The sequence below is a fragment of the Chelonoidis abingdonii genome, chromosome 2 (genome assembly GCF_003597395.2).
Source record: "Chelonoidis abingdonii isolate Lonesome George chromosome 2, CheloAbing_2.0, whole genome shotgun sequence".
NCBI lineage: Eukaryota > Metazoa > Chordata > Testudines > Testudinidae > Chelonoidis > Chelonoidis abingdonii.
Window position 1 is genome coordinate 130,142,015 of NC_133770.1, and position 23,800 is coordinate 130,165,814.

At 42.0% G+C, this 23,800-nt stretch overlaps 1 protein-coding gene across 1 annotated transcript in view; it reads right to left on the bottom strand.

Moving 5' to 3' along the window:
- NFX1 (nuclear transcription factor, X-box binding 1) overlaps positions 1 to 23,800 on the bottom strand; it is a 235,223-nt gene that overhangs the window by 25,966 nt on the left and 185,457 nt on the right. The window contains exon 21 of the mRNA XM_032803700.2: positions 7,189 to 7,255. Coding sequence (XP_032659591.1) covers positions 7,189 to 7,255 — 67 coding nt within the window. The remainder of the gene's footprint in view (positions 1 to 7,188; positions 7,256 to 23,800) is intronic.

Sequence of the window (23,800 nt, forward strand, 5' to 3'; positions counted from 1 at the left end):
GCTGTAGCTGCTCGGAGACATCTGGTGGGCACCCAGCAGGGGCTTACCCCGTCACCTAGGGCCCATGTCTGACTGAGTACTTGGACAGCCAGGGACATAATGTCTATTGCAGACTGCATCGCCTCCGGCGTCGACGGCAACCATACTGGTGGGGATGCCTGGGTCAATGGCACTGGGCTGCTCCGCTCCACATGAGTCGGAGCCTTAGAGTCCGGGGGGGATCGAGGGCTGCCCAGCGCGGGACCAGCCTCTCCCTTGTCCTTATCATGGCGTCATTGTGAAGATGCGCTCTTCCCTTGCTTTTTGGCAGGAGAGTGGTGCTGACTGGTTGACGGAGCCTTGCTATGTACCGATGATGCGGTGGCTGGTGCTGAATCCGATCTGTGCACCGGCGTCAGGGTCAACGCCGACTCCATCAGGAGAGCTCGAAGCCTGAAGTCCCTCTCCTTCTTGGTCCTTGGCTTGAACGACCTACAGATCTTGCAATGGTCGCTAATATGAGTCTCACCCAGGCAGTGAAGGCACTCTGCATGAGGATCACTTCTGGGCATAGAACACCGACAGGAGTCGCATGACTTGAAGCCTGGGGCATGCCTCGAGCCCGCACTAATTACTGAAGAACAAACTACAGCGGTACCACTAAGGTCGAGAAGAAAAGGCTGCAGCAGAGCTGGAGCACAAAAGTTCTGATTACCTTCACTGGCGGCAAGAAGGAACTGAGGGTGAGGGGAGCCTGCAGCTCCCCTTATAGTGTGATATAAAGGTGCTACTCCAGGGGTCGCCACGGTGCTCCCCCAGTATGGGTACTGCTAAGGGAAAAACTTCCAGCACCGGTGCACGTGGCCAGCACGCACACCTACTGTGGAATACACAGGAGCAAATCACTTAAAGAAGTTGTTTCCTTTTGAGAAAGTGAATGGTTTGAGATATAAGGCTTAGAAAAGCGAGGTGAGTTTCTGTCCATATGAAAAGGGCTTCTGTAAGGAGATGCCAATGCCTCTTTGTCTGTTTACACACACCATTGCTGAACAATTGCTGCAATGGATTAGGACATGGTGGTGGGCTGACAGAGGCTCCCAGATAAGCAGAGTCAGACAGATTATCTGTAGCTAAGGGTAAGATTATGTCACAGAAATTACAGATTCTGTGATTTACGGACACCTCTGTGACACTTTCTGCTTCAGTCCCAGGGTGGCAGAGCCAGAGCTGTCAGTTGGTGGGGACAGCTCTCAGCATACGCAGACAGCAGGTGACCCCCCCACAGCTCTTAGCTGCTGGCCCCAGAGCTGAAAGCCACTGCAGGAGGCAGGGACCACCGAGCTGTGAGCCTCCATGGGTGATGCAGAACCTTGGAGCTGTGAGCCACTGTGGGTGGTGGGGGAACCCTGGGAGCTCCAAGCCCCTGCCCCGCAGCAGAGTTTGGGCTCTCATCACCCCCTCAGGCTTCAGCCAGCCCGTCAGCCTCCCCGCCCCTGAATTTTCTTCAGTAAAAGTCACAAGCTTCTGTGAATTTTTGTTTATTGCCTGAAAATTGTTGGTTATTTTTAGTAAAAATAACCATGACAAAAATTTCAGCCATACCTACAGCTCAAGCACATTGGCGCTACAGTTCCTCAACAGCTGAAGGGGGGTGGGAAGAGGAAAGATCTTTTTTACAGACCCTTTGTCCAGGTGAGATGAAGCAAAAACTATAAATAAAATGTATTAATGGGTAGCACAGATAACACCAGGATCTGGACAAATAGGAATATAAAGGTATATATCCTTCTCAGCAAAAGAAACCACCTTGTACATGGGCTGAAGGATGGACCTGAGGGTTTCCACATGAAACCTCTTTCCAGACTCTCAGATTGAGAAGGCACAAATGTAGAACTCTTCCATGAAGTATCAGGAATAAAATCCCCATGCCAGCTAAAGGAAAAACTACAAAAATACCCTTCTTTGGCCAGCATTATATGGGCTACAGTAAGGGCCAAATCAATTTAGACTTTGAACCCTCCACAGCTTCTCAGTCTTATATGTCTACAACCCACTGTACAAAGACTGTATGGGTGCCATCACAAACAGTAACATACAAATAGGAAGTGCTCTAGGTGGTAATCAAACAAGATGCTAGACCTTCATAATTAGATCTTAAGGAAAATGGATAAAAGCTGAAACCCGCTTCAGATCTACCTGAAGTGTCCTGGAAATGAGAACTGCATGGATGGCAGCATGGAAGGCAATGCTGGGAAGGGGAGGGAAAAACACATTCTCTCCTACCTATGCAGTCCAAGGCCAAGGCCACAAAATCTCTGGACAGATTGGAGGGACAGGACAGAATGAAGTAATTCAAGCATCCACCATGGAGATGGGGAAAATGCAACTGGTATCTGTAGGGTGTCACACGGCACTCCCACACCATCAGGTAGGAGTTGACAAATGCTCTTTCATCGGATCACATTCCTTCGACACAATGTTTAGCATAGTAGAGTGGAGAGGCAAAGATCCTTTGGTTTTAAAAGGAAGAGGGATTCTCAATCATTTCTAACAGCTGAGGCTTTGTAACTTTGCACCTGTCCTCTGGGTAGGTTCTCTTTGCTGTGAGAATGCTTAAGCATGTGTGTACCCTGGGCTGATTATTTTGATAAAGGAGCCCTAAATCCTTCTCCAACTGTAAATCTCAATGTTGGGCTCATCCTCCAACAAGGCACTGGCCCCAAACTGGGGGTGAGGAAGGTTGAATGCCAAACAGAGCCCAGGACTGTAGAAACTCCCCCAGCTGCACATGGAAAACCCCACAGTGACTAGGTATTATTGGGGTGGAAAACAAGGCCAGAAGGCCATGTAGAAGTTTCAAAGGGCCCAAGGGCAGAGTGAAGGGACAGAGGGTGTAACAGGAGGGGTAAAGGAAGTTTCATGTTACCAGCACATAAACAAATCTTGCATTTCTCCTCAAGACTTCCTGGAGGAAGAGCCTGAATGAGGTTTAAACAGAAAGGCTTCAATGCCCTTTAAGAATAACTTATGTGGAGAAATGCCACAGTTACTTTGCAACTGTTTTGTCATCAGAAGGGCCAACAGTCACATTAGAATCCTTACTAATACCTGTTGGCTCTGATTTAGTGATCATATATGACACATTCAACTTTGGTGGAAATATCTACAACTTTTTCCACTAAAAATGAAAGTATTCTTTTTAAAGTTAAAAACTACACTTAATAATCTGGAAAATGAGATTCATATTCTTATAGAGCCCACCAAAGGCTGGCACTACCCCATAAAGAACAGTTACTCATACTTTTCATAACTGTTCATTGGAGGTGTGTTGCATATGTCCATTACACTAGGTGTGCATGTGTCCCGTGCACTGATGCTGGAGAGTTTTCCCTAGTGGTGCTCATAGGGATGGCTATGCCAGGTCCCCGTGCTCCTCCTGCTCCAAGCTGAGGATATAAAGGATATAAAGCTGCCTCGCCCACTCTTCTGTTCCTTCGCACTGGATCATTATATGAAAGACACTGATGCCTTGGGTAAGAGGGTGGGGGTGGGGGGGGAGATTGTGTAAATGAACAAATGCAACACATCTCAAAGGAGATGGGTTACAAAAAGGTGAGTAACCACTTTTTCTTCAAGTGACTGCATATGTACATTATACTTGGTGGCTGCGAAGAGGATTCCAATGTATGAGGGACTAGGAGTCTCATCAGAAGACAGACTGAAGAGCTGCTTTCCCTACACTAGCATCTTCCTTTGATGTAACTGCATAACATCTAACAAAAGTGTGGGACTGTGAACCATGTTGCTACCCTGCAAATGTCCACAATCTGGACATTACTAACAAATGCTGTGATGCTGAGTGAGCTCTGGCTGAACACACAGACAACTGTTTCTGAGGGTTAATATCCTCAGCGTTGTAACACATGACGATGCAGCTGTGATCCACTTATACAGTTGTGCCATTACAGGATTGTCCTTCATTCGTTCTGCATAGGAAACAAAATAGTTGGGAGGAGACCTGTAAGTGTTTTGTTCTATCTGCATAAAAGGCCAGGGCTCAAACATCCAGAGTGTATATCTTTTGTTTGTCCTTATCAGCGTGTGGCTTGTCCTTGAAGAAAACAATATGCATAACTAGAGCATGCAGCAGTCCTACTCTCCTCACAGACCCGATGGCTACTAAACAGGCCATCTTTGCTGAGGAGTGTAATCACAAGCAGGAAGCTAACAGTTTGACAGAGGATCAATAAGAGCTGATAACACTAAATTCAAATCCCACTGTGGGACTGGGTCCCTCATAGGTGGGAACTGTCTAGCTAGGCCTTTTAAGAATCTGCCAATGAATGAATCAGAGAAAACAGAAACACAAGGGTAGGAATGCTGAGACTGTGGCCAGGTGCACCTTCACAGAGCTGACCACCAAAGCAGACTAGATGTAAGAAATAGTCCAAGGTATTTTGAATTGTGGCCTATGTACAGGGCACACCAAAGCTAGTTCCCAGATACAGAACTGCTTCCACTTGCTCAGATAAGTAACCCTTGTGGAGATTTTCCAACTATTAAGTGGTACATCCTGGACTGCTTCCGACAGCGTGTCTTCTCTGGGTCAAGCATTGAGAAACCAGGACCTGAGGGGTAAAGCCTGAGGTTCAGGAGCAACACCCTGCCAGGATCTTGTGATACCAGATTCCTGAGTGGCAGCAGGAGGAGAGGCTCCTTTGCTGATCACATATATGAAGGTCCAAATATCATGGCTCTTTGGCCTAGTCTAGTGCAATAAGTATCACTTCGCCTCTGTCTTACTTCAGCTTGGTGATGATCTGAGGGTCATAAAGCAGGTTCTTCTCCTAAGGAAAAAGTAACATGTAGGAGATGGACCCTGGGCAGGCAACCATATGACTTTCCATCAAGAGAAACTGAAAACTGGATGAGAGCCAACACTGCTTCCTTGTTGCCAACAAGGCTAACAGCATATTGGGCTGCATTAGTAGAAGCATTGCCAGCAGATCGAGAGAAGTTATTATTCCCCTCTGTTCGACACTAGTGAGGCCATATCTGGAGTACTGCGTCCAGTTTTGGGTCCCCCACTACAGAAGGGATGTGGACAAATTGGAGAGAGTCCAGTGGAGGGCAACTAAAATGATTAGGGGACTGGAACACATGACTTATGAGGAGAGGCTGAGGGAACTGGGCTTATTTAGTCTGCAGAAGAGAAGAGTGAGGGGGGATTTGATAGCAAATACTTCAAATACTTGAAGGAGGGTTCCAAAGAGGATGGAGCTAGGCTGTTTGCTGGGATGAAAGAACAAGCCGGAATGGTCTCAAGTTGCAAAGGGGGAAAACTAGATTGGATATTAGGAAAAAATATTTCACTAGGAGGGTGGTGAAGCATTGGAATGGGTTACCTAGGGAGGTTGTGGAATCTCCATCCTTAGAGGTTTTTAAGACCCAGTATGACAAACCCCGGCTGGGATGATTTAGTTGGGGTTGGTCCTGCTTTGAGCAGGAGGTCGGACTAGACGACCTCTTGAGGTCTCTTCCAACCGTAATCTTCTATGATTCCAAGGCCAAAAGGGATCATTGTAATCATCTAGTCTGATCTTCTTTATAACACAGGTCACAGAACCTCCCCAAAATGATCTCTAGCTTTTAGAAAATAATTCCTAGCTTTTAGAAACACATCCAGTCTTGATTTAAAAATTATCAGTGATGAGGAATCCATCACAGAGCTTGGTAAATTGTTCCAATGGTTACTCATTCTCACTGTTAAGAATTCAAGCCTTAGGGCATATCTACACTTACCTCTGCAGCGATCGATCCAGCAGGGGTCGATTTATCGCGTCTAATGAAGACACGATGAATTGACTGCTGAGCGCTCTCCCGTCGACTCTGGTGCTCCACCGGAGTGAGAGGCGCAGGTGGAGTCGATGGGAGAGCGTCAGCAGTCAACTTATCACAGTGAAGACACAATGGTAAGTAGATCTAAATATATCGACTTGGAAGTAGATCTAAGCTATGAAGTTGCATAACTTAGATCGAACCCCTTCTCCCTCATCCACAGTGTAGATCAGGTCATATTTTCAGTCCGAATTTGTCTAGCTCCAACCATTTTATCGTGTTATATCTTTCTCTGATAGACTGAAGAGCCCATTATTAAATATTTGTTCCTCGGGCGCAATTGCTCAGAGAATTTCAGTAACAGTAGATAGGGCATTTTCAGAGAGACTGAACTAAAGATACTTGTTTGTCTCCGCTACACTATTCATCTTCTTTTGCCACACAAAACAATAAACATTCTGTTAAATAATATTATTTTCCAAATGTCAAGTAAAGAGGAGAAAAATATCACCAAAATGTTTCAGAATTCAGAAAAAAGGCTTTACATACTGAAACAAACTATTAGATTACTTTCATTAAATTTAGCATTAGGAAATAACATACAGTTCAATATTGCAAATAAGCAACATGAAATCTATTTGAATTTTGATAAAAAATTGCTGAAAGAGTAAAATTCAGTTGTAACCACGAAAAACAAAGTCAAAGAGTTTAATACTCATATTTATTGAAATGAAGATATACAATTATCATTACCTGATTATTTCTCTCTCCCTCTCACAAAAATTATATTAAAAATCATGGATTTTTAAATCCAGAAGGAACCATTATGATAATGTAGTCCAGGGGTCCTCAACCCGCTCCTCGTGGGTGCCATGGTGCCCGTGGGAGCATCTAAATGAGCCTGCGTCCCGGCTGGTGATCGAGCATCTGCTGAAATGCCGCCAAAATTTGGGGGCATTTCGGCGGATGCTTGACCGCTGCCACGGTTCTTCGTCTAGCACCTACCAGACGAAAAGGTTGGGGACCACTGATGTAGTCTGGCCTCCTGCATAACACAAGCCAAAGAATCTCACCCAGTGATCCCTGCATCAAGCTCATAACTTCTAGTTGCACTACAGTATCTTTAAAAAACATATCCAATCTTTATTTAAAAGACTTCAAGTGACTGAGAATCCACCACATACCTTGGTAATTTATTCCATAGGTTAATTACCCTCACTGTTAAAAATCTGCACTTTATTTCTAGCTTGAATGTGTCTAAAATTCAACGGTTGGAAGTTGAAGCAATGGTGTCATTAACATCGACTCCAATAAACGCACTATTTCTTTTAAATGAACATGCTGTATAAAGCAAATTCTTTGGCCACCAACCTTATTTACAGCTTCCACGAGTGTTCTCATTTCCTTCTCAATATCACTGACAAACTTTAAATCTTTCCTGAAATAATAAAGAATTATAATTCACCTAGTATACAAGATAAGAGATAAATGCAGCATTTACCTACCACATGTATACATTGATAAATGCAATACCACTGAATAAATTAGGTGGAGGAGCATTAGAGTGAGCAGCCAATCAGCACATGGCAGAGAATGTTCAGCCAGAACTGTAGGAAGTTCTCTGTGTTCGGAGGTATCTGATTTGGTTGCTTCTGCTCTTACAGGCTGAAACGTATGGCTGGCTCTTCTCTTCAGAGGCACACCACCTGAGTCCTATTCCCCCATAGAGGGAGGGAGGGCGGGAGGGAGGAAGAGAGGGAGAGAGGAGAGTGTGGTTCCCTTGCACAGTTCTGGGTCCAGGTGATATAATATTGGATGTATTCTGGCTCTCTTTAGACACACTCCACACTGCCTGAGTAACCAGAGAGAGGCCCGCTGAAGGATGTCTCCTTATTTTAGGCTGTCGGTGTCTCTCCTTCCCTCTGACAGGAAGGGGAGCTAAAGTGAATACTGCTCCAGAGAGATCTATTATGAGGGACCCAGTTTTCTAGCACAGGATACAAAAATCTCTGAGTGTAGAGAAATCAGTGCAAACTTATGGCTTGTTCTTTTTGGATTTATCGTGCACTCTATGAGTATGGGTGGGGTACCAAGCAATGAAGTTTTTTTTTTTCTGGTCTAATGCCACCTGGGACCCTTTGTGCTCAGGAAAGTAGAGGCTGAAGTAAACCCTGCCTACAACGAGGCTGCATTCTATCTTTGTCCATCAAGCTGAACTCTGTGAAACAGAGCAGGGACTGAAGCTAGAGTTTTCAGCCAAAGAGAAAGGATCGTTCTGCTTCTGCTAAAAAAGGACAACCTTTGGGCAGTACAGCAGTGACGAGGCGTATGCACAAGTGGTCAAAATTAAGTTCTCACAACCATCTCTAATTTGGCACTTATTTTTTCAGTGTTTTACTTTGAAATCTTAATTGTTTGAATATTATTTTAAAATCTGTATACACACACATTGACTATCCATCACATTTACCAAAATATTAAATTATATCTTTCCCTTCTTGAAAAAAAGAAATCTAAAATGGTATGGTTCAAATAATGTTACTTAAGTGAAATACAATGTATGAATTTAAAAGTTATATTAGACCTCCACTCCTTGGGTCATGCCTTACTTATGTGATTGAGTGTGGAATGTTTCAGAGCTCAAAATTCAAGCTATTAAACTACTTTAATAGCAGCTGATGTGTACTTGCATACTAATAAGGCATAACAGGAGTTATCTGCGTCAGTCATCCCTTTGTTATGCAAAACAAGACAGACAAATTATACCCCCAAATCTAAGGGAAAGGTGAATGAGTGGATGGGAATCCTAGAATTGTATCCTGTGAAGTCTCAAGTGCCCTCCCAGTGGGAGTCAAGGGCATCTTGCAGGCTTGAGCTATTGTAACCAATATATCTTCTAAGAACAAAAATTACAATAAGTCATTTTCTTTTTTCCAAGGAAATTCCAAGGTGTCTGTGGAATTCTTATTTTAAGTAGGAAGACCAGCAATGGTGCTTACAAATCTCAAACAGTGTAACATCAAATAGCAAGTAATAGTCAAGACACGAAACTAAAAAAATGTTCTCTCCACCCACAATTATGTACATAAAAGGCTAGAGAATGGGAATATTCTTAATATAAAAAGGGGTTTGGGACACTAAAATACCACTGATAGGTCAAACTTGGATTCTTGATATGACAAGCTATAGTTCCTTAAAAGCATAACAGAAAACAACGCGAGTCCCATGCTAATCTCACAAAAACGAATTGATATGAGGGATCCAGTTGGCAGAATAAGTACTTTTTGATCTGCAAAAGGTATACCTAGTATTCAAGAGGAGATTCAATAAAGCAGATCAGTTATTTGGTTTGGGGGTTTAAAACTGGGAATACAAATGAAATGAATACAAAAGGAGATTATAGGAGACAGGAGGGAATTAGGGAGGCAGTGGGGGACTGATTTTTTTTTAATGAAAATTTACAAGCAGATGTTTGTATCATATGCACATATACAGTTACGGAAACAATACACTCAATAATAGGACATTTGCCATAAAGGGATGTCTGTTACAGCTGTCCCCATACTCCATTTGGTTCTTGTTCTCCTCCTGTGGCCGCCCCTCCCTGGCTGTTAAGTTGTTTACCAAGAGCCATTGCCCTTCTCAAAGGGATGGCCACTTGTGCTAAGTGGGACCACTGCCCTGTTCAAAGGGTTAGTCCTGTTATCACCTTGTTAAACCTGGGCTCGTGTAGGGTAGGACAATGTCAGAGCTGCAAGACCTATTGTGTTTTTAACCATCCTGGGCATGAGTCATAGCCTCATGTGCTTTTGAGTTACCTATGGCACAGGACTCCGCCAGACATGTCTCTGTGCTCCACCTGCAGGTTTTTCCTGCTCCTCTCCTCCCCATGTATCAAAGAGAGCCAATCAAAAGTACGGGCAGGAAACTGCGATTTGCCTTTAAAAAACAGACATTTTGAAACTAACAGCAGAAAGGTTCCTGCATTGCTGCCTGGTCTGATCAGCCAGGGGTTCTCGGGGTCCTTTCTCCGCTCTCAGTTTTATTTTGTGAGCATACTCCCATTTTTGAACCCCGCGCCCCCTCAAGCGAAGAAAATTGATGCTGAGAGATCTGCTCTGAGTAATGAGAACCATACTAGCCTTCTGAGGTTCTTGCTGCTTTTGCCTCGCATGGCTGTCCTTGGGGAGCGGTAAGAATCCTCTGTGAAACTCTCTTAACTTTTATTTGATTATTTTAGGCTGCTGGCTCTGTCTCCCCAGCCAGAATCAAGCTAAACCTTGATCTGTGTCCTAAAAACCTCTCCATAAACTCCCGGCCGGGACTTTGCTGTAAAAAAGTTTGTGCCGCTGCTAAGCTCTGCTCCTAATGGGCTTTGCCTCGGGCTCTTGCTTCCAGCGTATCCACTGCGCAGCCACATCCCTTGGCTTCCTTGGGAGCTGGATCCTGGGCATACCCATACTATACTGCCTACGCTGAGTTATACAACTTTTGCGCCATTTTAGCCACCAAGGGTGCTCGATACACCATAGGTTTTTGTTTATTTAGTTTACTACGCAATATATATAACGCTATTTGTTCATATAATTAGCAAGAAGCTTCGTCACAGTTTCTACACCTGTATATGAGTGAATATGGGAAGTGTCCATACGAACAGATTTGTTGTGCTTCACGCTATAGTACTGCTTCCATTAATGAGATCTTTTTGTCCTCTCCACTAAGAAGACGAAGTTTTCGTCCAGTATTTTTTGATCTAGATTTCTTGGTTAATCGATAACTAAGTTGTTCGAGATAGAGTTTCTCGAGAGCTCAGCTTTCCACCTCTGTACTTAACTTCTGTTCTGTTTTTCCTCCGCGCTACCCATAATAAACCCCTTCTGTTGTGTGCTACGCTTGTTGTGCGTTAAGATGACCAGACACCGACGCTATGAGTATTCAAGGTGGCATATTGCACATTCCCCTCGCGACTCCGCAGATACTGCAGACTCCCATATCACTTCACGATAACTTTTACTTCCCAAAACCCTCTTGCGAGAGCTTCTCTCTTCCTCATATAGTACATTTGCTCTTGAGCTATTTTCACCTCTGCGGTCTCTAGATCCTATCCACGCGCACATGCTGTGACTAAAACCCAACGTATCGTTCTATGCAGTATATGGCACCTTAACTTGCACGAAGAACAGCAACGATCTTTCTCGCTGCTGCACCACACTCTCCTCTCATCAGTTTTTCAGCTAATCATTCTCTAAATCATCCACTCCCCTCCACTGCTCACATTTCTGGTTAGGAACAGTAACTGTTGTGACCTCCGGAATCCCATGGCCCAATTAGCTAATTTACAGCATTCACTAATTGCTATCCATAATGCCACATCAATTTTAAGCAGGTACCACATTATACTTATCAGATTTTTGAGCATAATTTCTCTACTCTATCTACGAGTATAACTAGCTGATCACAATCCATCTCTTAGTTACATTTAATTTAGTCATTGTAATGAATCTAGTTGTACTTAGGTAGAAAGCGCTCATCTAACCAACGTTTCAAATTATATCACATTCTATAAAGTAGTTAAGATTTGGTTACCCATTTAACATTTATTATAGAAAAGACTATCATCTGCCATCTCTTATTTGTTCGTCATTTTCCACTTTCTCCGCGTTGCGTCTCATGAACATATTCACCAACGAGGATAGTAATATCTTTAGAGATATCGATGTCACCTATAGTAAGATCGTTGAAGGAGACCGATTGCGATATTACTGCGGATAGCATCACGAATATTCCAACTTGTGCTCGACATAACACCTCCTGACTTACCAGTTGCATAACCGCTCAGCTTCTGTTCCACTGAAATACCTACAGCCGAAGCTACTGTTCAACAATGGACCACATCCGCACCATGTTCTATTTGGCTCCTGTCACTGGCTTAAAACGTACCTCTATACACACCCTACTCTCCATGCTAGCGGATTCACTGGTTAAAACACGATTACACCTCATCCACCACCTAGACGATATTATATCTCATTTTGAACAATTAAGAGAAAAAAAAATAATGAATAGGAAGCAACTCATCCAACACTTATTCACCTCTGTCTGTACTTGACTATTAATCTCCTATTACTGACCCCCAATAGAGAGCCCAATCTTATACCATGTTAGCCAGCGGTACAAAGGGCGTATCTTATTGATCCAAGCAGTAGTAGAGCCTACAGAAGAGGAGCCTCCACAGCGAAATATACCCAGTCGGGTGAATAGGGATCTCCACAAGCACTCACATCACACGTGAATAATGAGCGAGGATAGACAAGTCCTCCTCTATCTTGTGGGGTACTCCTTCGCACCAGATTCGCTACAAATTTCACACACCTGATAGTCGAATCGATGGAACCCACACAAGTCTAGGGCTCTATGGGCTCTTCCGTACCTGATGTCCTGATACAGGAGTGTGAGGATGAGTTTTGCCAGAGGATGGGAAGCTGGGCCCAACCTTCTAGTGTACATATGTACCTTAGGTTACACAACGCCCAGGAGCCTCCTCTCCGGACTGCAGCCCAGCTATATAGTTTACGCCTTTCTGGTAATACAACTGCATGAATCGATGCTACAAACATCCCATGTGGAGTACCTACTTCAGTCCTATTTTTATATCTTTGACATGTACTACACGAAACAATCTTATAATCTATCTACACAAGAGACGAACACTCACACCATGAGGCACTTGCTCTGAGATAAAAGCGCTATAAATGTAAACTCCCTTACCTCACACACAATCATTATCACCCTTCTACCCTTCTCCTTCTCACAGTACACTGGTGTCACTGTTTCAGAAACGGCAACATGTTGCGCATCGCCTACCGGCGATCAATGCACTTTATCCCAACACTCTCATTCTAAGAGCTACTCACAACACTTAGGCCTGACATGAGATCGAAGGCTACGCTCATCTAACCTTATCAAATCCTCCAAGAAATATCTTAAGTACGCTTTGATAAAGGACTCTGCTGCCTATGAGAGAGTAGTCTGCGAAGGCTCCATGATGAGGATACAGAGGCCTGGTGTGCCTTCATAGTGATTATTACTAGCCAATGTTCTCATGTCACATCGAGATCGTTCACCATCATAGCTGATCTCCCATATCGGGCGATCCAAAAACACTCTATGGGCGAACATTTAAATATCACAGCAATGTAAATTACTCAAGATTGAACCAGTGATAATCTCAGACCCACTACTAGTGCCCAAGCATTTTCTCGCTTAACACGAAAGAGACTCTGAGGGCGTTCTCGTTCTTAGTTCAACACAGCTTATATCTATATTATATAGATACCGCGCAAGAGCCACAGATATGAGACAACCATCCACAGAGATCAATAGGGCGTGCATATAGCATTCCACTAAGCATTCGACAACATCATTTATATAAAACGTCCTTATCCACAACCATTGTGCATTGTCTAATTATTATGAGAGCTTTCTGTTGCGTTACTCTGGACTATGAGGATCATTCAAGAAGCACCAGATCATTTAGAACATGGTCACTTGAGATGATTATGGAGAGAACTTGATGAAGTGCTGTGATACTGTATATATAAACAATTTTTGTATATAATGTAAGCCTAGTGCAAGAACATTTTTGCTACAAATGCTAGAGATTTAGAGTGTCAAAACCTGCTCAAAGTTGAGCATTGATTTACATATTGCCGAATTCACGCACCAATGGTAGGTCTGGGGAAAATGTTCAAGTCGCTAGATCTCCGTTTAAGAACTCTTGGAGTGAATAACCATCTGTCCTGGGCAACTTACCATTTGAATTTACAATTGTCCAAACTTGTCCTGGGACAGTTCCTCAGATTCTCACCTAAAAGAATGCTTAGTATGGGATCTCCACATCCAAGCAAAGACAAACAAAGAATCATTTTGCTCTCCACACTTCATTATCCAGCCACCCACATATGCAGTAAACACCACTGACAGTTTGCAAACTCCGGCTGCTGATACTTAACATTTTTTTCTGTAAATTGTTCTTAGCTTAATCTTCAAGTTCTCTTATGGATTCCCTCCACAGGAGCTGCTTGACTCCCTTAGGTTCCTCTTAAAGAGCTTGGGGGACCGTTTATTGGGTCCAAGACAATTAACCCCAATTGTGGGCCCTCATAAGTGTGCACAAACTAGGTCTAATCCCATAAGGGCTGCTACTCGTCCCAATTACAGTAGGTGGCCTTGAGCACACGGGCTACTCATTTGGTCCCATCAAGTTGGCCCGAGAGAGAAGTTGTTGTGCTCGAGGGCTATCACGTCACCAAATTTTATGCCCAGGAGTGTGTTAGAGCACCCTCTTGAGAAAGCGGAGAAGACTCCTGCTCCAAATCATGAGGCTCCTCTGAGCAGAGAGGGAGATGAGACTTGGGTTTCCCACATTGTCAAGTGAGTGTCCAATCACTGGCTAGAAAATATATGCGCAGCAGACGCACCGCCAGCCTTCTCCTCGGTTAGGAGCCTGCCTTGTTCCACATCCGAAGCTCATTGCTCTGAAGAGGAAACAATTAGGTCCTAAAGACAGACTAATTCCAGAAGAACTGGTTTCCCATTCAAGATAGCAAGTAGAAACGGCAAGAGGGCCAAGGCAATGGAGGAAATAACCCTTCGGCATCAGCCATTGGCTAGCTTGACCACTCTATGCCATGTAAGCGGCTTTGTGAATCAACATTCAAGAACCATCTTGCCTTTTTGTTCTAACTCGGCTTTGTAATCACAACATTTGTCCTGTCAGCTTCTAAGGTGTTCGATGTTGAAGCTGAAAAGACTGAAAATTCATCTGTAATTTCTGGTGAATAGATTAATAAACCCTCGCTTGCCAGGAGTCTCTGTTTGAAATCTATATTGTAATCTCAAGGGAAGGTTAGGACTAACACTATCAGAGTTATGAGAACTGAATTTGTTGTTGCTCTTAACAGCTAGATAATTTGGTTCGTAACTGAGCTTAATTATAACACTCTAACGAGTGAATTAGTAATAGCTTAGAGGGATAATAGATGTATTTTATGCGAGGATGCCACATTATACTCGCACATATTAAAACTGATAAACGTATTGAACTCAGTTGTCCATTATATGATTTTCGAGATTTATGATACGATGAGAGTTACTTACAAACTGTTCACCAGGTGATCAGAGGTGAAATCGGTGGATACTTGGCCCTTTTATGTGCCCAAATTTAGATGGGTCACGTGTACAACGACCTTGAAGCTCTAAGGCTAAGTCTCATGCAATACGGGAATATCAAAAACACTTATGATGGAACGAGATTTCGGTGTGATGCCCGCATTGAATTTTAAAGAGGGTAGGATAAGATATCCTACAACTCTATTAATGAGAACTTGCGCAAATTCAAGCGATATGGCTGTACAACCTTCACCTTCTCTTCTCTCAGCGAACAAAAACACAGACAATTATGGCGCATCTATCAAACTTTTTCCGCATTACCTGGCTGGATATACCTAGCTTCTGGTCTGTATATGGTAAGCATAAGCTGCAAAGATGATCCTCATACTATTCGTAAAGCAGGTTTTTGCTAACGAGCCACACACACCGCTGAGAAAGACCGATCTCAGCTTCCGCTGCCAACTAAGAATTAAGAGACTCAATACTGCGAGAAAGAGGCAGAGAGATTAATAAGGTGAACTAACATAAAACAAGTGTGGTTTTAGGTAAAAGCGACACATACTCTGGTCTGTTTTTATATTCTGAGCTACGAGGACAGCTTGGAGATTGAGACTCGCTGCGCACAATACAATCTGATGAACTCCATCCACTTGTTAAGCCATATTCATACTTGCGTAAGACGGGCTGAGACCATGAGATAAAGAAACGACTAAACAAGGATATAATTTCCCCACTAACTTTTGAGGTTTAAAAATATGACAGATATGAATTACTCTTATCTGATATCACAACACGAGCTCACAGTCGCTCTGCATACAAAGATATCCTGCAACATCACCACCACAAGACAGGCGAGCAAGCGCACGTATGAATTTAGGCTTCCCACTATTATATCACGTCTACAACTTTTTGGAGCTATCTCACTAAAGTGAGATTATTTTCACCCATAAGCATTTTATATACTCGATTACTAAGAAAACGCTATGAGCACACTACACACTAGGATTCCTTCGCGAAAGGAGCGTCACTATTCTACATTATAACACGAATGATATTTGTGCGGAGCACGACATGATTTTATTGCGCCCTTTTGAGAGTATCAGTTCACAATTACTGGAGTACACTGGGACATAGTTATCAATATCTTTCAATTGGCACAAGCAGAGGAAGGTAAGTTTAGATATAAGAGAAGGAAGATAATAGAGAGCAAGGCCTATAGCTGGATACATAATCTTAAATCAGTAAGACAGTACCAATATGAGTAGCGCGCAAAAGCTATTGGTCTAAATAAGAGAGTAATATACACAGGAAAGGAGCTCCATTGGGCGAGTGAAAATAGGATGGCTGGAAAATATGGACTAACGTGGTTCTTTGGTAATGTAGAGAGAACTACAGTTAATGAGAGAATAACGACAATTGTTTGAAAAAGGCCAATAAAAGAGGGGTAGCGAAAAAAGAATTAAATATTCTGAGATTACACATCTAAGAGTTGTCGTACACGAACAAGATTAGTAAATAGTTTGACCAAGAGATGCCCTAGAACATAAGAGAAGCTAACACCCAGAACATCGTTTCAAGAACTCAATCTAGTGCAATTTATATGCGTAACAGAAGAAGAGCACTAGTTCTCTGAGTCGGCGTACTAGGTGAGGCATGTATATGCATTATTATCATTGATAAACAAGAGAGGATTACAAAATTAAGATTGAGAACCAAAGATCGAGACTCTAAAGAAAGTTTGTCCGATAGCATGACATTCAATTGAAACACGAGCCAAAGTGCAGATTTGCAGTATACTATCAGGGCAGAACTATGGTTGTAAGATTGCCAAGAGAGGTGATAGAGTTTGGTCACGTGTCGGGAGACAACTTTCTATTCTCAGTTAAACGCTAAGGTCTCGTTTCCCTCTCTAGTAGGGCAATGGAGCAACCACGTTGGGCTATCAATTGCACGCGGAGGGTGTCAGTGGAACAACCAAGAGAAGCTAATGAGGCAGTGCTGGGCATAGGGTCAAGCCTTAACATCTCCTCTGCTTAAAAGTCGACACTCACTGGAGATCGAACGAACCCCCAGGGTTCAAACAAAGTCTGAACCATGTTTGCTTGGCTGAAAAGAAAGGTGATTCAGCAACCTATATACAGTTATTTGAGAAATTAGAGCATAGAACAGAAAATATACAAAAGGACGAACTGTTAAGATAATATATAACAGAGATTTAATAGAGCCACAGTACTATAAGAGCGCATAACAGACAAATCAAAATAAAGGGCAAAGCATCAAATTAACCAGCAATACTGGAATTAAGTAAGAGAGCCCTAGTTAAGAGTAAGGAAAATTAATACAACAAAATCAATCTTTACAGTTCAAAAGGTGTTGTCTAGTTATGAAATCCCCAGCTAAAGGAATTTTAGCTGAAGTGAATAATCAAATCTGTAACTTTTAGATCCTAATCCACACGATACAGCACGTAAACCAAGTTCTCGGTCGAGAAGTCCCACAAATACAGTTCTAATAGTACCTTAACTCGCGCTTAATCCACACTCAGAGAGTATATACTAAGAAGTTATAATTCAAACAGAAATAGCAACTCCTGGCTAAGCAGAAGGTTTATTTAACTTAATTTCTCCCCACCAAGCACAGAAAATTTAAAGACTGGACATTTCCAGTCTTTCAGGGCTTTCAACCTATAAGAACATTCACTTTATGAAATACAGAAAAATGTGGTGATCATATAACAAAGCCGCGATAGCAACAAAAGGCAAGAGATGCCGGCACCTATTAGAATGTGATTCAAACAGCCAGCCTATCTTAGCAAAAATAGTTGTGTCCCAAGCTAGCCAGATGGCGTGATGCCCAGAAGAGGGGTATTTCGCTCTAACCCGGCTCCTCTACATATCGAGCTATCGAGGATTCTACTTAGCTTTCCAAGAAATGGAGTACAAGTCTATTTGAGAGAATAGCGTCTTGAGGCACGCTAAGTTGTTTCTTTCAGAATGAGCTTGGTGTGAACAAGCAGGCCTCCTAACCGCAAAAATAACGAAGTAAGGTTGGTGAGAAATTGAGTCTTTTCTGTCTTAAGCCTCAATACTTTAAATTTTTTAGACCCAGTGTATTGTATACACACAACATTGAGATTTGACAAAACAGCTACATATCTCACCCCATCATGCTTACGTAAATGAGGAGCAGAATTGCGAGCATGGAGTTTCTCGCTCTGTCTCACTAATGTGTACGTCTAATACTAACTCATAGTCTTAAATCTATGTAAAGTTTATATGCATAGGTGTGATTTTTTGATTATCCTCCCTTATAGAATACCACGTTCCACTCTTTCACACTCTGGCCATGATCGTTTGAAGGGACAGAATCAAATGAGTAGGTGTGCCAGAAGCCACCCTTACGTCACATGGGACAGAGGATAGGCATGTCACCTTCTATTAATAGAATTTTATATACTCGCTAATTGTCTAGAGCAACCTCTTATGAAGGCCAACTACATGGAGAATGTGCTGGTACACACACTCAGACTTACAATAGGTCTCCCAAGCTCTGTTAGAAGCGTGGGGACATAAAACACTCAAAAGGGATCAAAGCACACGCCTGTGTCAGAGTGGGAGAATCCGCACGAAATGAGAACTGAAAGATAAATCTAGCTAAAGATATCAACCAAATCTCACACAGAAAAAATGTAAGTAATCCAGCAGCCGGAGCTCCAAAACCAAGTGTGTTACTGTAGCGCGCATAGTGTGGGTGCGAGAATAAGGTGAGAAGCTAAATCAATTCTTGCATTGGTACTTGTGATGCAGAGACCAGAGTATACGAAAACGTGGAAGATCCCATAAGCGCTACAAAGACTGATTGCGATTAAGTTAGGTGAGAAAATACGAGTAATCTGAGTCCGCAGGACACATCCTGCGAGATAAAAAATGTAAATTAAATTTCCGAGTAAGCAATATTTCAGGCCTGTCCACAAAGTAATGAGTATTATATGCAACATTCACAAGTCCAGAAGTCTGTCAACTAGGCGTAACAGCCAACCACTGCAGAATATGTCTCTGAAGTGAACACGAAGCAGGTGAATATTTGGCGACCACGGTAACAATAACTATTAGTTGGGAATGTCATTTGGACTTGGCGTTCATGAAATTCATCAATGACAAAACTTAAAATTCAAGCCTTTGTAGCAGAGGGATGGTGAGACTAGGCTAATTTAACACTGGTTTTAAAAAAAAATGCTACTTCCATAACCTCAGCACCAAGCTAAATGGGTTGAAACTATAGTAAAAGACAAAAATTATCAGAATATATGAGAAAAATGACTGAATCCTACGAGATTTGAGCGACAGATGCTAAAATAAAGGCATTTAGGAGCTTGCTTAAAAAGTGAATATAGTGCCGTTCTTATCATCTCTTCTCTGTAAACTTTTGAGATGTAACTAAGCCTGGGGAATATTTGGACAATGAGTTGTAAATGAGAAACTGGGAGCTTTTAACACTACAACCCAATCCAGTTGAGGTAACAGGAAAAAGTCGGTGGGAGAGGGCAATTAGCTGTGACTGGATGATAGTTCTGTTCCCTGATGACCAGCAGCATGGGCCTGCACTAAGTAAGTAGAACCGCAGAACAATGAAGGCAGACCAGGCTGATGTAAAACACCTGGCACAAAAATCCCAATGTCATAGTACGAGGCTAATTCAAGGGCTAATCCTGGCTTAAAAAAGGAGCTAACTCCATCAGTTTTAGAAGTGATGGTCCATAGAGGAAGGAAGTAGTCATGTGAGGACGGGAGCAACTGAGAACCTAGGAGGATTGGAGAGAGAGGGTAGGAAGTTTAATAGCAGAGGAGAGTGCTTGCTGGACGGACGAAGAGTACAAGCGTATTAACAGACACCTCACCAGCATGCAAGAAGGAGAAAGATCAAGTGAGGATATGGAGAGAAAGTTTTGTAAGAGTAAACCAGGCGAATATCCTCCTAAGAGTATTCTTGCATGTTCCGGATCATACACAGTTAGTAATCAAAAAGGTATGCCAAACTGAGCAGAACTGCATACCACAGGCTCCTTTCAACTCTGGAAACCTCCACGTATGTACAGAATAACGGTGGTCCTAGTTCCTCCTAAATCCTCCCCACATGGAATTAAACACATATGCGCAGGCAGCTGAACCTCAGACTGATCAGCAAGAAATCAGCTAGCAGTAGTAAAGATCTAGGGCCAATACGATGCAGAAACAACAGAAACACAGAGAGATATAAGAGGGAGGAACTTAGAGATCACAGCTGATATAGAGTGTATGTGACTTTCACGAAGCTTTGATGTGGTCCCACCAAAGTCCGAACGAAAGAAGCATAATCTTATTGGTATGTGAGTAGTATATCGAAAGGTCGATAGGATAGGCTGATGGAGCAAGAACTAGGTTAAGATGAACTAGAAGAAAGAAAAATTGTTGGAAATAATAGCTTCTTAAGCGTTGTATTTCGCGACACATTGGCAATATTATAGTTCGCTGGAGGTAGACCTCTCACATGCCTGTAGCCATGCATCAGCACAAGTACTATATAGCAATTTAAACACAAGACACGATAAGTGACAATAGAACATCATGGCACCTTAAATATATGATAAGGCGATATTTAGAGACACACAGCAGTGTATATTATTGATGGCAGAGAGATTTAGGAAAGAGTGAATAGTAGGGTCTCCCTAGGATTGAGAGGCTGTCTTGTGCTCATCTCCATGGTGCAATTACGATTCATGAGAATGACTGAAAAAAGGGGGTGAACAAGCAAGGGTGGCAATTTTAAAGTTGACATAAACTACTCAGAGATAGCTGACTGAACAATTAATAGAGGTTTACAGGACCAGGAGATAGTATCTACATCACACAAACAGGGCGGATGAGAACAAAATGCAAGTACAACTCATATACGCGCTAAATGCGAATAGTAAACTCGTGCAGAGAAATTTAATCCAATTAGATACAAAAATGGAGTCAATTACCTGTTCGTACTCAACTGATTCAGGATGAGATTGGCAAGTCTTTGGAGGGAATAATGCTCAGAGAATCATAACGAACCTGCTTCAGCGTGATGCCGAGTTGGTATATGTTCAATAAAAAAGCCAAGAGGTATATTCAAATAAAGGTTAAGGAATTCATTAGGAATATGGAATAAGATAAAAAGATAAACCACTTTATAGCGATTTTGCCACCTTTACAAATTACTTGATAAAATCGCATGATATGGCTCGTCACAACGTAACCATAGAAGAAGCGTAAATAGAGAGAGCAGGTAGTCTGGTCAGCCACAAAGAAAACAGCACCTCAAAAAGATATATTCAAGTCCTCCACATTGAAAAAAAGGACAGAGAAGGGTAACAAAAATAATATTTAAGGTAATGACCAAACTTCTTGTTACAAGAATAATAAAACTTCGGATCACTGCGGTTCATCCCATTGGAAAACAGACTATGGGAGGTCATGGTGACCCACTGTGGTCCATGACAAACTAACAATACAGTTAATAACGACTAAAGTAGGTGCATGCAAGAAGTGTAGGAGATTGGGCCATTACGACTGAAAACAATGAGTGTAAGCAAATAAAAAAGATGTGACATCATATTTAATCGAGTGGCTAATTTGTCTGTATCATACTGTAAATTCAGCTCGAGAACACAATGCTGGAATGACAAGAGGCAAAAAATGTACCAGAGGGCTTCAGAACTAATTCATGTAATTAATCTATAGAAAAGAAACAAGTATAACGCTATATACACAACTTAGTGCACATCCTAAGTGGAAGTTTTCGCACTCCTAAAAATAAAACAAAAGTAAACACTATAATATGTAGAAAGGAAGTATCTGAATAATAGCATTTAGGAGCAATGTAAAAAACTAAGCATATCCTTGTTATCGAGATTCTTAGAGTACACACCAGCATAAAAAACAGGTATGAGGTGGATCCTCTCTGTAATCTACATAGGCTCGAATACTGTTTGATTGATGATCAGACAAATGGTTCATTCACCAATTAAGACTAGCAAAATAAAGCACCTCAAAATAACCACCTATCTATACATAGTTAGATCTGTAGTAGAAACAATCATTGACACTAGTATAGCTCAGGCTGTCTGTCGCTTATGTGAGTAGAGTTACTAGAATAATGAAGGCTATAAGGTTTACATACAAACTTGCGAGCACCTAAATCCAAGGAATTACTAACGGAGATGTATGGAATTATTTTCAAAAGCTATCCTCGCCCACCTATTAAAGTGTATCTGGCCATTTTTATATTCCTATACCATCACATATTTTTAAATATAAAGATAAAATAATCTCTTATCAGAAGCAAAGATGCTAGGTATTAAAATTTAAAGTAGATGGTCAACATAGACTTTTTGAAATTATTTAAAAAATATATGGAGAACAATGACAGAAATTAGTGCTTGCTACTTTCAGACACAACGTTTCATTTTCTCGGCGATGATGATCTTTCCCACTGAAGGAGATATATAATTAGAAATTGAACCCCATCTTCCTTCAACTAGATCATTAATAAATGGTTCTCGCATCAAATCTTTAATTATTAGTGGTTCTATAAGACACTTGGAATTATATGGAGTTTTCATTATAGTCAATAAAGGTTTGACAAAATACAACTCAGCTCTGAGCAAAATGAATTCCTGTTGTGAAGGCCATTAAGTAGCAAATGTTCTTTAAGTACAAACATGTCGAAGCCTAGAGGAGAGATTGCTGAGATACAATTTGTATCATTGCGAGCCATTTTGAACCAAAACTGTATGATGAAACCACTTCAAGTGGTGGTATGCAACAGCACCCTTATCAGCACCTATGAACGACCACACCGGGAACGGTAATGCCGTTTTTAACCACAGAGGTGTCTGAGGATTACACTCTCCCTCAAGCCAGACTCTTTTGCCTTTTCCCCATTTGCTTTTTCAACGGATCTTATATAAAACGCACCTTACCTAGTAGATAGAGTACACCTAACACGTGAAGCATTCCAAACCTCATGAAGGTATTCTTGCCCTCTCTCTCTCTCACAGCACACATCACAACACGCACCTTGAAGTTATTGCCTTGCTAACATACCTTTTAATGTAGATTTCTTTTTTAATATACAATAGTTGGGAGGGGGAAGTGTTTTATCTACGTATGTCTGAGCCCTTACCAGGTCCACTTTCAGTCGAGATCTAGTGTGGTGCACCTTTTTGAAAACACAAATTCACAATCAGACAATGTAACCCGTGGAATCCAAGCAGGCTTTCTGAAAGTGGGTGTGAAAGAATTATGCTAGTATTGTATATAACGTAACCTTTGAAATAGGAGATCACGAAGAATGCATAATTACACATGCATCCCAATGTGTGTGGGCTCTTTTTTAGTGCTCTTCCACCAGAGTGCTTTTTTTCCTCTTCACAAAAAATACACGCTCTACTACTCGCCCAGCTTCAAGTTGCATCCCTCTCCAGGAGACTACCTTAACCAGTCAAAATCATGGCACGCCCGATATCAACTACCTCTTTAAAATAATGCGTCACAAACTGAAATACAGCAACAAAGCATACAAAGAGTAAGAGATCTGCTTTGATGAGATTTTGATTAAGCTTGGAGAAGGCAGAAGAGGATAAACAGAGGACTGGTCATTGACGTAGGTTGGCATGAATTCTCATCTGACGAGCACTACGCACTCGCAAAAATATAGCTACAAGACTGATTTATTAGACACATGAGTGATGATTTCCAGCGAGGAGGGTGGCGGTATGAGCAATATACACTGAATTCACCATTAG